At 38.3% G+C, this 14,577-nt stretch overlaps 2 protein-coding genes across 2 annotated transcripts in view; one reads left to right on the top strand and one right to left on the bottom strand.

Moving 5' to 3' along the window:
- mettl15 (methyltransferase like 15) overlaps positions 1 to 13,121 on the bottom strand; it is a 56,065-nt gene extending 42,944 nt beyond the window's left edge. The window contains exons 1-2 of the mRNA XM_044206488.1: positions 12,989 to 13,121; positions 10,839 to 11,090 (exon numbers count right to left, since the gene is read on the bottom strand). Coding sequence (XP_044062423.1) covers positions 10,839 to 11,075 — 237 coding nt within the window. The 5' untranslated portion in view covers positions 11,076 to 11,090; positions 12,989 to 13,121. The remainder of the gene's footprint in view (positions 1 to 10,838; positions 11,091 to 12,988) is intronic.
- The window catches only part of kif18a (kinesin family member 18A), a 33,441-nt gene continuing 31,981 nt past the window's right edge, over positions 13,118 to 14,577 (top strand). The window contains exon 1 of the mRNA XM_044206473.1: positions 13,118 to 13,256. The gene's annotated coding sequence lies outside the window, so the exon portion shown is untranslated. The remainder of the gene's footprint in view (positions 13,257 to 14,577) is intronic.

The following is a 14,577-nucleotide window of genomic DNA, read 5'->3' as shown; positions in this document are numbered from 1 at the left end:
CCCTGGTCTCAACTGTCAAAGGAAACGTTATATACTGCCACTCCTCCCTACAACATTTTGCAGCCCTGTATGTCACAATGCATCTAGCTTTGGCACTGAATGTAAACATAGGCCATTTTAAGTAGTCTGAAGTACTATTGCTGTCTTTTTTCTCAAAACGACCGTCTCTACTGAAAATGGAAACTTCCTGTTTTCAATCTGGTTATCTAACCTCAATTACTGTTATTCTGACATGCCTACAAATGCATAGTTGTTAAATACAAAATATAGACTTCTAACTTCCTGTGGATAGGAAACTCCACAAACTGTAACAAATATGCCAAAAGGCAATTTCTTCGTTTTAACCGGAAACAAGAAATAAGGTCAAAAATGATGCAGTGAATCTATTCAAAATGATTACACGCTTCATTGCTCTTCTTCTTGTGACACTGCCAATACAGTGTGCCAAGGAAACAATGCAAACCATATAAAGCCCAAGAAAAAACAGAAGATAAAGTGAAAAGAGGGGGAGGAATCATCTAACTATATTCATAAAATTTAAAGAAGCATCTGGAGAGATGGCTTTCTCTCCTGAAGGTGAATTTCATGGTACTAAAGGAAAACAAAAGAAGAACAGGGCCAAGTCCATTAAGGAGTGCAAAGAAGAGTCGAGCTAAATGAAGGCTTCGTGGTGGAAGGCATGGTAATAGGGAAAAGACATCTAGAGGCATTTAAGAAGATGCTTCCAGTAGTTTGACGACTGGGTTGACAATACAATATGAAATGAAAGGAACTAGGGAATTGGGAGGGGGCAGTGGAGGTGCTTTGGGGGAGGGGGTGCGCTCGGAGGGAAGCTTCGTAGTGCAGCGCTATCTACTAATAAAGTTGCCATGGGCCTTTCCATGACTGGTCTTATCATCAGTTCACCAATGTTTTGTACTTATAGTACCTGTTAAAAGAGGTGAAAGTACTGTAAAGACCATAGAGTGCATCATATTTCAGTGTAGTTAAAGCTACAAAAGAGACTAGACATACTGTAGGCATAACAGTATGCATTATATTGTTTTGTATTTTCCTTATTGATTGCCTCAGTGTCAATGGGTGGCCATACTCATAGTATAAGTCTATTAATCAGGCAGAATTGCCATTTAGTTTCACTTCATTATCCCCTCTGACATCGTGTTCATGTCAGCAGTTTTCTGTTTGGGAGGGAGGATTACTTTTCCCTAACCAATAAGTTGTGAGTGACATATCCATGCCATCAACTTCACTTTCAGTCAACAGGGAAGCTGTGGTTGCTGGGAGCAGTTAACAGTTGTCTCGTGGAAAGCTCGTACAAATCAGAGATGTGGGCAGAAATTCGGAGATCTGCAACTAGGCTATCGCGGTATCAACGTTTAACAAATTTCAATTGTCTCACAGTCTATATGGTCATAATGTCCATCCCTAAGCTTAAGGGGCTGACACAGTACTGTAGTTTGTAAAGGTGGAAATGACCAAAGGTCAGACTTTGAGCTGACACTCAATATGACCATCAGCCAGCCCCAGGCTTTCAATCTCTGACATCAGTCTTTTTAGCTTTTGGGGGGTAGTGGTCAGTCTCAGGAGCCTTAGGCTGCCTGGAGGGTATGTAAGCTTGTGTGTGAGGGCTGCCTCTCAGCAGGATGCTGCTGATACAGTGAGGCTGAAATTTACTACATCTAGCACCACTGCCAGTGTGCATATATTTGCTTCAGGTACTCATCAGCAGGAGGTGATGGTCTTGTGAGCCAAAGCACATCTGGGCTCTGAAGCATTAAGTTTAAGAATGGTGCACTGACAAAAGGATGAGGCTAACCTCATGGGACTTAATGCGAGAATTGATGCAACGGTCCTCAGAAAGGCTTTCCCTCAAATGCTTGAGATGGAAGAAGACTGTGCCCATCGTTGTGCTCAGGAAGAACCAAGCAGGTATTTAAGAGATCAATTTTAAGCAAGGTGTCTGCAATATAATTTATATAAAATCAACGAGCCAGAGCAGGGACACTCTGGAGGTGGACATGGTGTAGGAACAGTGAGACGGAAGCGAGGAAACTTCTGTTACTGGTTTAGGTCAGTAGTGTCATGTAGTGCCGAGCGAACATGCTCTTTCCTGCCAAATTAGTCAGGAAACAGAGTAGGCAAGAAGTGGGAGCACTCCAGCTGAGAACAACAGCACCTGGATGCTGATGGGAATATAGATAATGTTGGCTACACAGATAAGGTCACTGCAACTGACTTTTATCAGAAAAGGTGCAACAGAAGTTTAATAAAGATCATTTAGATGCAGGAACACATGCTGAGGAAGATCAGTAAGAGAGTATACATCACACCTGTTTTAAATTACCTTCAGTTTAAATTTGCCACAAGAGCCAGGTTTATAATACTATTTGGAGAGATTTTACAACTGGAAAGTCAACAAAAAACATTTTCTCCTCCGTCTCGACGATCAGGTAAAGAGTAGAATTCCCCTGTTTGCATGGAACTTGCATATATTCGATTGGCCAACGCATCACCTTGCCGGATGAATTGCATTACATTGTGCCAAATGTTGAGCCAGGGGCCCATTTCACCACATGTGCAACATGCAAGCTGCGATTTACAACATGGGCTCATTTCCTCTCGCTAATTTTGACCTGTTTCAATCATGAAAACAAATGCCATACTTTCAGCTCATGAGCAAGTGAGGGCCCTGTAAGACTCGCAAATGTATCAGCAATTTGAGAGCAAAAACAATTTCTGAAACGTGACGCTGCCACCATTTGCAATCTGTGTGTAAGCAGTGCTCACAAATTGCTTTTGTGAAAAGGGCCGCACCTTTGATGACATTACACAAAAAGCAAGGGTGTGCTGGCTGGTGTTTGCAGATCAGGACACTTTCATCTACATCACCACACATCTCCAGAGTTTACAATATGGCAGTCTGGTAGTAGTGCTAGTGTGGCTAGGCTTTACAGTAGACAGTAGTGATGCAGCAAAATGACATCGCTGTTAAACTACAATTTCATGCAAGAGAGGAAGCATGTCTAACATGACAAACCATTCACTGCAGCAAGGTATAAAAATGCACCATCAATGAGTTGTACTAAGAATGCCCCAGAATCAGTTAATGCCAGGGCATCAAACTCAAATTAAAAACAAGTGTAAAATATTCACCATGTGCATGGCAATATCATTTTCCATTCTTTTATGCGGTTTTACAAAAACCAAAAACAAATTATCTAAACATGTATGACAAATCACCCTTTCTGCTAGTCTAAATCAGCTGACAATTAAGGTATTTTTTGCCATCAACACATTTTCATAGTGAAATAGTATGACAAGAAGCGGAACCATTTGATAAAAACCAGAATCAATCAGAAAAATAAGAATTAAAATTGCAATCAGAAAATCTATATGTAACTAATAGTAACTAGACTAAATGATAAATGTTTTGTTAACAAATTATCCTGAACATATTTAAAAGAAAGACCACTGAGATAATGCAGTTGGACCTCACACAAACACCAATTTAAGATGTGTTGCAGGAATGAGTCATCTAAATCCAGCTGTCCACAGGGCATGTATCTGATTAGCATACCCACACTCACACACCAGGAACAAATGTAAATATTGCAATAAAACCTGCTGTAATAGTATCAATTCAGCATCGAGGAGGGGTTCCAGTTTATTTTTGACTAAGTTTAGCAATATTGGATGCATGTGAGTATAGAGTTATACAATTTCAATGATTGTTATTAAAGCTATATGCAAATATAACTAATTGATGTTGGAGCAGCACACTCTTCTCCCGTTTACCCCTGTTATTTGATTTTATGTGCATGCACCCATTGTAAAGAGATTTCTCTCTCTCTCTTTCTCTCTGACACACACACAGAGTTAATGCTGGTATGGCAAATTCAATCAAACATTAATAAAGTGTAACATTTGGGAAAGTATTTACTTTTAGGAGAACATTTAAGATTTACAGGACAATATAATGTACTGTAGCTGTGAGAGTTACAACATTTGTAAGCAATGTAGCAAAACTGGAAAGATGAACAAATACAGTCTGGAGGGTGGGAGGGAGGTTTAATTGAGCTAAGCTATGATAGACAGTATCTGTTCAGGTAGGCACAGAAAGGCTTGCTCTATTTGTTTAAGTTGTTGTTCAAGTAAACCTGAAGCTGAAAAATGTGTAAGATAGAAGGGCTAAAACAACTCTACAGGACAGCGTGGTGAAGCAGCCATAAACAGGTTGTCTGCTCAGCAAGGCCGAACGATTTGGCGCTCTGTAGACTGAGGCACCCCATTTGGCTAATGAAGTCCCAGACTGTCTTCACACCACACCCCCCACCCACCACTCCACTATGAAATGTTCTACTCATGAAAGTAATGAGGCAGGGAGGAAGAAAGACTCTTCTGGCCACTGATAACCTCAGACTAAACTTGCAACCTTACGAGACAAGGGCCTAATATCTGGCCGTCAATCAGCCCCAGCATCCCTGGCTGGAGTGTTTAATTACAAGGATCAATTATTTACCAGCCTCCTCTTTCACTCCTCAGTGCTCCCAAAAAAGGAGTGTAAAGAAGAAAAAAAAAAGGAAAAAGACAAACATTCAAGACCCAGAAGAGGTTGTGGTGGCAAATTTAGAACAGAGAAAATAATAAGTTGCTTGTTCCAGGAAATACAGACAGTGTTTATTCTGTGCATTATATATGACAGATGAGTTTGTCTGGACTGTTACACATTTTTAAAGAATGACTAAAAAAACATTTCAATAAGTGTTGTTAGATTTATATGAATAAAATAGTAACTTTCTACAATTAAAAATCCCATTTTAGTACCTACAAATACACAGTGGATTACAGTTGAAATTGAAAATAAAAATAAAGGATTACATAGATATATTCATAAAATGCATATGTTAATATACAACATCAAAAAATAAAATCACGGATTGTCTGTCTTAGGAGACACTGACTGAGAAACTGTCAAATGCGTTTATAAAAATAAATAAAACTTCTTGTATAAAGTGCCTGTCTTAACAGTGCTCTTTATAAAAAGAAAAGATGCAAAGACTATATATTGACAGTTCAACTACTGTAACTCCTTGTACTTCATATTTACTCCTAAAGCCATTTCTTGACTTCAGCTGCATGGCCCAAACACCAACTGCAAGGCTTTTAACTAATTTGAAGAGACAAGATCATATTACCCCTTTGCTTGTATTCACAACAGTGCTTCACCTGGCTGATGCTGGGGGAAAAATAAGTTAGGAAGTATACAAGTCATAAAAAATTATGACTGCATTTATGATGCAGCCCATGCACTGACAAAGATCAGAAAGAGATTATATATCGCTATATATCGGTAATCCCTGTACTGTAGACTTAGAGAGTCATTTCTCACCTCAGCTGGCCCAAAATTCAGCTGTAAGACTTTAAAAACTTATTTAAAAGACACAATATCATATTACCCATATCTATGCCCCTTAAGCTGGTACACTCAGTACCTGGTAAAAAATGATCCTGTGCTGACATAAGGGACACACTTGACAATACGCTGGATTAACTTGCATCTGATGCATTTTTCGTCCCTGACAACCTCCATAAACTATAAATTCCACAAAACCACATTTAATGTAAAAATGTGGAAATTACAGATAAAACGGTAACTACTTAACTACCTTTTCGTTTTACACAACTGTATACTAGTTTTTCTAGTCCGTGTTCTTTCTTGCATCTAAAAATCCAAAAAAAAAAAAAAAACATTGAGAAGTAGCAGCTGGCAGAGTGTTTAGTGCTCATCTATCCATAGAACAGAGTGTCTCTTCATGTGTCCGAATTACAGCCAGCCAAATAACCCAAATAACAGGGGAAGTGAAAAATGCAGCACTCAACTAAGTCTGTTGTGGTTCAGGGCCTTAACAAAATACAACACCTGTGATTTGAGGTTTGCCTGTTTTGCTGTATTTTTGTGCTGGATTTCCATTGTCATCATGAGTCTAGACTAGTTCATGCTATTTATGGTGTGCAAGGTCCAAATCGGCAACCACCTGCTTTCTACATAAGCTGGCATTAATGCTTCTATTTCTTTCACGGTGACCCCAGACTTAAAAATTCCAGTGCTTTGGTGGTGCGAGTAACAGTTTACACTTTTATAAGTTTTTTACCGTTTACTTTTGTTGCCTTTGGATTTACTTAGTAAAGAGGTAAGTGTTTCAGCATTTAAGAAGTCATGTTAGTTGACCCTAATCAAATAATATATAGACTAATCATGTCATCCTAATGTATGTTAACACTAAACTAACTAAAACAAGAGTGAAACAGAAAGAGATAGTGACTGTGAACAGAATGAAATGTGTCTGGACATTTCTAGATGACTGGCCTGATGCCTTGAGTGGTGCTCGCATTTCAGAAACATAATTATATGTATTTCCAACAAAAAAAGAATTGTTTAACTTGACTTATAAATTATAAAACTACATCATTCATTCAAAATCAATACTAACATATCTTCAAACCTATAAATGTTAGGAATAATAAATATCCTGTCACATCAGCAAATGACAAGGATATACCTTAACGCATTGACAGAGATAACATACAAGCTATAATATGTAACTGTCCAACCAATATTATTTGCATGCTCAAAAATTAGTTGATAGTTGAAAGACTCTGATATTGATCCACAAAAGTAGGTTTAATACTTATGGCCTCATTAATTCCACAAGGGGGCGAGTGTTTTGAGACTGAAATGTAAGAGTAGGCAGCTCTTTTCTCCTTCTACAGCAGCACAGGGTTTTTCCCCTGGACTCTCAGCTGATGGCTCATTAATCTATTTGAGAGGAGGTTCCCTACGCAAGCAGCCTGCGCCAGTGGAGGACTCCTCATGCTCCATCCTTTTCAGCACAATTCTTTTACTTAAACATGAGTATTACAGAGTTGAAGAATAAGTTTCATGAAAGCATTATAACATCAACACCAAAACTTTATCTTGACACCACTAGAATGTTATCTTAATTCAAAATGTAGGCTCCATAAACAAACATAAGAGAAAGAACACCATAGTTCTATATATAGTTGATCTGTGGTACATATAAATAAATCCTCTGGGGACCATGAAAATAGATACCAAATTTCATGGATATCTGGCCAGTAGTTGTATGGATTATAATAATAATAATAATAATAATAATAATAATAATAATAATAAACTTTATTTATAGAGCACTTATCAAAGAGAAGTAAAATACCACAGTGAATGTTGAAATATAAAAAAATAAAATACACAAAAGCAATAAAATAAACAGCCAGTTCACGTAAAATAAGGATATGCTTTCCGATAAAAATGTGTTTCATGAACAGACTTAAACAAAGACACTGACTCAGACAGCCTAATTTCTTCGGACAAGTTGTTCCAGAGCCTCGGGGCCCTCAAAAGCTCTGTCCCCCTTAGTTTTCATCCTGGACTCAGGAACAGACAGAAGACCCTTGCCCGAAGACCTCAAACTACGTGAAGGTTCATAAGGGATTGCAAGGTCTAAAATATCTGGAGCCAGGCCATAAAGAGCCATTAAAAGTAATCAACAAGATCTTAAAATCAATCCTAACACAAACAGGGAGCCGATGTAAAGAGGCTAAAACAGGTGTGATGTGGTCGTACTTCTTGGTCCTGGTTAACAGTCTAGCAGCAGAGTTCTGTACAGTCTGCAGTCGTGTCAAAGTTTTTTGACTAAGAGAAGTGAACGGGCTGTTACAATAATCGAGGCGTGAGGAGATAAAAGCATGTGCAACAGTTTCTGCATCACTAAGATTTAAATTTTGGATTTTGGATATGTTGCTTTAGACAACAGTTTTGGAAAGACAGATGCACAGAGAGAAGGATAGACCAACCCCTCAACCCATGGGGCAAAAAAAAAAAAACCCAAAAAACTACAATCAAGATGACCATAATTTCATTTTATATTGTATTCACGCTACAATTAAATGACTGTTCGATATGCTAAATAGCTAGCCTGATAATCAAACTGAATTGCTTTATGAAATGCTTAACAATTCAGAGATGAAGTCTGTGATTAAGGGGTCTGGAACCAGGCTACGAAATAGCAGCAAAGTCTTTACAATCACAATCTAAAACTAGTAGCAGTAATGAGTCAGAGCTGGTAATTTTGGTGTCAGTTTGCAAAAATGATCACCAATATCAGCAGCACTTTTCTTCACTGTCAAAGACTCACATGCAGTGCACCATGCCTGGGGTAAAAACATGTTCATCCTCCTTGCTAATATTGTTAATCAGCACTAAACACCAAGTACAGCTAAGGCTGATGGGAATGTCATTAGTTTTGCAGGTATTACTTGAGTATTGGACACATTAAAAACTGACCTGATGTTGGCGCCAGAGGGAAAGTTAAGGGATCACCAAAATTATTAAAATTCATCTTGAGGGACACATGAGTGTCTGTGCCAAATTTAATAGCAAACCATCCAATAAATGTCGAGACATTTCACTCAAAACCCCAAATATCACCTCATGGAGGTGCTAGAAGAAAAGTCAGATGATCACCAAAGCCATATGATGCATCGTTGGGGAACCATACATGTTTGTACAAACGTTTGTGCCAATCAACCTGGTAGATGTTGAGATATTTCAAAGGATAAGCTTTGAACTTTGAACTGCTGATGGCGCTAGATGAAAAGTCAGGGGATCACCATAGTCATTAGGATTCATCCTGAGGGCAACATGAATGTCTATACAAACTTTTATGGCAATCTATCAAATAGTTGCTGAGATATTTTAGTCTAGCTCAAAGTGGTGGACCAACTGACCGACATTATCATCCATAGAGCCACGCAGCTAGCGTGGTGAAAAAAATCATTCCCCACCTTACGTTTTAAGTCCTATATGCTGCTTCATACAGAAGCACATCAAAAGGAAGAAAACTATCTCAAAGCCATTGCATTGGACCTTTAAGTCAATTAGTGGTGAGCTGTGTACTTCATTGTTAAGTGAAAGAATGCATTTAGTAAAGAAATATGATAAACTATCAATCCAGATCCAACAAAGATGATGGCAATTTGTAAAACTGTGAAAATATAGTGTAGGCTACCAGTGCAAATTAGCTACCTGCATACACATTTACAGCCAGACGTCCTGTGTGGGAGGGAGCAGGGCACTGAAGGCTCCATTTACACACTTTGGTTTAACTGCAGTATTTGCTCTGACACCCATCATCGCTTAAGTACTCCATTCATACATACTCTGCTTCAGCTGACAAGAGCAATTACATTTTGGTGATTATTTTACAACAGCCATTCAAATTATTAATCTCACTGCCCTCAGTGATTTCAGTCAACATTTGCCTGATATTAAGTGTAGGTTTTCCTCCTCACAGCAACTGATCTGTTATTGACAGAATTTAGATTTCTGATTGCCTGACCGAGGCTGACAGAGCATGTGGCTGTTTCTACAGAGTTATAATTTAGCTATTTGAAGGTGTAATATGTGTCAGCACCCTAATAAGGGTTGTAATGTTGCTGTGGTTATAGAATCAGTGAAACTGCAACATCACATATGTGTCATCACATAAATAAATAAATTAACAGACATCTGCAGAGAAGCAACATTTAAAACGTGACTTCTGAATGTTACCATACAACATTTTCACAGAACGTCACACTAAGTGAGGTCTACAGCATGTACTGTACAAAAAACAAAATCTATCAAACAGTTTTTAATAGCATCTGATTGGCAAGCTGTCTTGGGACAGTTGGCAAATGGGCGGGCAGCGGAGGAGTTTAGAGGTGCTAAAGTTCAGGCAGGAGCGACGCAGCACCCTGTGTCCTGCCAACAGCCTTACAGTGGCGCAATTCCTGACTAAGTTGTTGACCCATGGCCCCCACCTGCCTTGACCATGCATTATATGGGGGGGGCATCACTTCCCCTCCTATGCTGCCTGCCACACCAGAAGGCTTTTGACTCATTCCCATCTGTCCTGGTAGTACATACATTAAGTGAAAGCCAAGCTACTGGCACCCTGTCCAATTCATGTGTGCTTTTATAACAACAAGTTGTTATATCGCGTGTGAACAGAATATTTACCTAAGCAACAAACATCTCAGTAAAGAGAATAATTATCAGCAAAGAGGTAATTTCTAATAGTTATCTTTAGAGTGCAATAAGATACTATTGAGGTATTATGATGCACACATTTGGAAAATTATTTCTTAACACTGGTGTTAATTAAAAAAATGCATTCAATTTAAAACAAATCCATGTATTTGTTACAAAACTAATACAACAGTTCTGCAATATATCTTATCTTTGTGAAGCTTAGAATATAAATTGTTATTGATGCTGTCAGTAGTTTTTGAAACTGTAGTTAGTGGTGGTGTTGAACGAAATGTATGACATTGATAGGTGTTTCAAATGTTATAATACACATTAGAGGGACAGAACATAAGAAACACCTCTCAGTATGAGTTTGCATGCCTATCTATGCCTATGCCATTACCACAGCAACCAAGGCAGACCGGATAACGCTGCCTGAAAATACAAATACAACCTAATCACTTGCTAATATCAGTGAGGACAGTCAGTCCTAGAGATTCAATTTAGTCAAACATCAGATTTGCCTACAGTCTGAACACATTCTAGGAGCTATTTAATGTGGAAAAACATCAGTGGGTGAATAGTTTCTATTGGCAATAATGGTAATAAGAAAGAAGTAAAATTACACCATTGCTTTTGTTTGAATACTTTCACACGGCACTCATTTGGTCTGAATGAATCTTTGACAGACATTTACTTCCTTAAGGATATCAAAAAGCTTGCACAAATAACAAAGATGCAAACGTACCTGACCTAGTTGGATGTCTAAGTAATGAAGCACCTCTTTCAGCATTACAGGCATGTGAGGAGGCTTTTCAGTTGAAACAGAAGACAGTTCTTCGGATCTGTCCAGGGGACCAGGACCAGAAGATGCACAAACTGTAGAAGAGTGCAGGCTTAACTTCCATGACCTCCATGCTCTCCACACAGCCATATTTGTTTTCCGTAACACTGGGTTGGAGCGCACAGACATGTGGAAAATCATGATCCTTGTAATGACCTATGGAGAAAATAAGAGCAAATCTATGTGGTGACATAAGCAGAAACATAAAGTGTTTAAGCCAATTAAGAGGAGCAGGGCTTTGTAATACTGCTGAATATGGGTGAGTTTGTTGAAAGATAAAAGTAAGATGGTGATGTTATGGACTTCAAGATAACTGACAGTACATTTTTGTAGTTGCTATGCTATTATGTGGAATAGTTATCAAAGTATATATATACCAAGTGGTTACATACAGTAATGCTATGTAACAACAACGTACAGTGCAAATAAAAATAATAATAATTTGGAACAAAAATACGATGCCTACATCATAAGTGCAAATTGACAGAAATCTTATGGTGCAGGCTTACAAAGTAGCTTTGAATTTTCCAGATGGGATGGGAATTTTTAACTGACTTTACCAGCTGGTCTCCAACCTGGGATGTCCAACCAAAACAAGAGGGCATCACAGTTTTAACAATTTAAGCCAGTTGAAATCACTCTGAACATTGAACCCTTCCAACAGCATACATCTGTGGTTCATATACTGCATCACCACCACAACCCTCAATAAGACTAAGTACATCTTTGGCTTTTAATTTCAACATTTTGGCATTCCACATGAACAATACTGCCTGCATCTGGCACGAAAGTGAGCCACAAGGTATTCAGGTGTTTCCTGGCAACAAGATGTATTGAAAATTAGAGCTCAGTTAGTGATGTATCATTCTAATAAAACAGAAATACATGCAGGAGCTGAAGGAATTCCACAAGGCACATGGCATTGGTGAATGCAAAGCAAGTGTTCAATGGCAGCAAAGAATTACACAGTATTTGAAGAGGTGGCAATAAAAATATTGAGTGATGTTGTATTATTGCTGTCAGATTATGGGCCATACCAGATGTGCCTTACAGGAATCAAATTCAATTTTTTTTATACATTCTATTATTACATTATCATTGTGTGCATCTAGATGTAAATCAAAATATTACATCTTTCAGGTAATGTAAGCTATCCTTTACAGGAAGAGCAGAAGCAAATGAATGATGGAATGTTTAGAGCATACTGTACACTTATTTTCACTTATGAATCATTTTGTGATTATTTTGTACGTGTCACCACCTTCAACTGTCGAAAGAGTAGATCGTCACAACTTAAAAGTGACTTTATCTCATGGCATACACATAGCATAGGGAAAGGATAATAGGGACATTATTGTTTCATTTAAAGAGGTATTTTTTAAAAGGGCCCACGATTCTAGCTACGCCCCTGTCTCTTATTATTGCCATGGCTACTTAGCTGCTACCCATTAAGCTAGGAGTGGGTAACAGGTCACAGTAGCATAACTTTACAGTACTGGGTTGTTGGTAGTTGTTTACAAAGTGATTTCATTTAACCCAACGCGTGTAACCAAGTGTAGGCCTAACGTCATGTTGCTATTGAGGAGAACAGTTTTGGTGTGAAGCAGGTTTGCTAACTACCTTGCTAAAAACACCAGAGCTAACGTGGATAAAATGTGCAGGAGTGGCTGTGGATTAATCTACATATGCACACACTAGCGTTAACAAAAGTGCTAAAGATGTGTTTATCATAGCTATATCTTGGAGATGGCTGATCCATATGAGGTGTTATTCAACGTTTGGTACACCGTTGCTCTTCATCACGTGTAACGTTAGTAGCTGTAACGGCATTAATTCAGTAGTGGCTGGGCATTTTACACCTAGCGATTGAGATGCAAATGAAATTGTTGCTATGCCACCATGTTGGATGACCGCGCGCAGTTAGCTACACAAATTGTCAACGATTGCACGAATAGGAACGCAAGAGTACATTCAGTTACATTTAAAAGTATTTAACCAAGGTGAACTGTGCCGAAGAACCTTGTCTACATCTCAGAAAATGTACTATAGCTTACCGTAGACCAGAGAGTAGCTCCGCCTTCAGCTTCAGCAGCATGTCCGCCGCGTCACTCTGATCCGCCCAATGACCAGCGACTCACATCCAATCTGCTGCGACAAAGGAAGAGGGCTTGTTTTTGAAAATCTTGGCGCTTGTCGTGCTAGCTATGGTCATCTAAGCTTCGCTAGCGAGTTTATTTGTCTAACACCAAATAACGTTACTTGTGTCTCGTCAGAAAACGTTACCGTGGTTATGAAATTAAAGATAACCGTTACTGATAAAAGGTAAGGCATAATCGTACACAGTGCATTCGACATAAAGAGAAAAACGCTAATTTACCGTTGGAAGTTGTGCGAGAGCTAGCTAACTTAGCAGGCGTTAGCTTGACAGGGTCTGTTTCATATTCAGTCGTTTCGCCTTTTAAAAACGTCATATTGCAATGTGTGTTTAAATTCAGATATTTACTCTAACATGTTAAATAGCACTTAACGTTAACTAACAGTAAAAACACTATCTCGTATTTTATATCGATACTTTTTGTGACTTGAGAGTGGTTACTAACGTTAGTCATTAACTGGTAGGCAAGGTTTGAATGTATTATGTCGTTATTAAGCCTCATTGTCGCAACGTACCAGTTGATTTACCTCTACCTAGAGAGAAACTGCCACCCAGCCACTATAACATGGTAGGAATAATATAATAAAATGTATTTATATATCGCCAATTCATAACATAAGTTATCTCATCACACTTGTCCTATAGAGCAGGTCTTCACCGTACTCTTTATAATATTATTTACAGAGGCACAACAATTAATTTAATGTGCAATGGTAGGGACGACAGTGTGCATATAGATATACGTTAACGTTAGAACACATTTTAACATTGTACATCCATTCCCAAGTAACATCAATGATTGTGCATATGTATACACTTAGTTGCCAGTTTAGTAGGTACACCTGGCTAAAACCAATGCATTTTTACACAACAGAGGAGTTTCTTTCAAATATTTTTTTTGCATATGCAACCCTATTTATATCAGTGAGGATGGACAAAGTATTAGATATTAGAAAAATTGTGTGTCACACTAAAAAGCAATACAATTCAACAGCACTGCAAACTACAGCCTCCAGAATGACCATCAATTTGAATCCAGATATCTCAAAAACATTTTCAACAAACATTATAACCTTTTTATTAGAGTAGGTTTTTTTGCAGGTCTGTTGTATTAAAATGCATCCCCCAGCTCCCATACAAGACATCCATGGCTTATAGTAATGTTGGCCTGTATTGACATTAAATGTCAAAAACATGCTCTACACAACCTGTACCAAAAACAAATTTTGCCTGCCTGGTTTTGTGGTTTATCAGTAAGATTTTGTCTTAACTCTTATTAGCAAACATATCAATGATCTGCAATGCCATCGAGGATAAGCTAAGGCAAACATTTCAGGGAGGCTGAAGAAACTTGTTAATGGCAGTCAGTCAAGTCAGTTTTATTTATATAGCCCAAAATCACAAATTTATCACAAAGGGCTTTACAATCTGTACAGCATACGACACCCTCCATTCTTAAAGCAAGCAAAGTTCCATCACCTGCTCTCT

The sequence above is a fragment of the Siniperca chuatsi genome, linkage group LG1 (genome assembly GCF_020085105.1).
Source record: "Siniperca chuatsi isolate FFG_IHB_CAS linkage group LG1, ASM2008510v1, whole genome shotgun sequence".
In the NCBI taxonomy this organism is placed as follows: domain Eukaryota; kingdom Metazoa; phylum Chordata; class Actinopteri; order Centrarchiformes; family Sinipercidae; genus Siniperca; species Siniperca chuatsi.
Note: the sequence above shows the minus strand (reverse complement) of the source record. Positions and strands in the feature narration are given on the sequence as shown.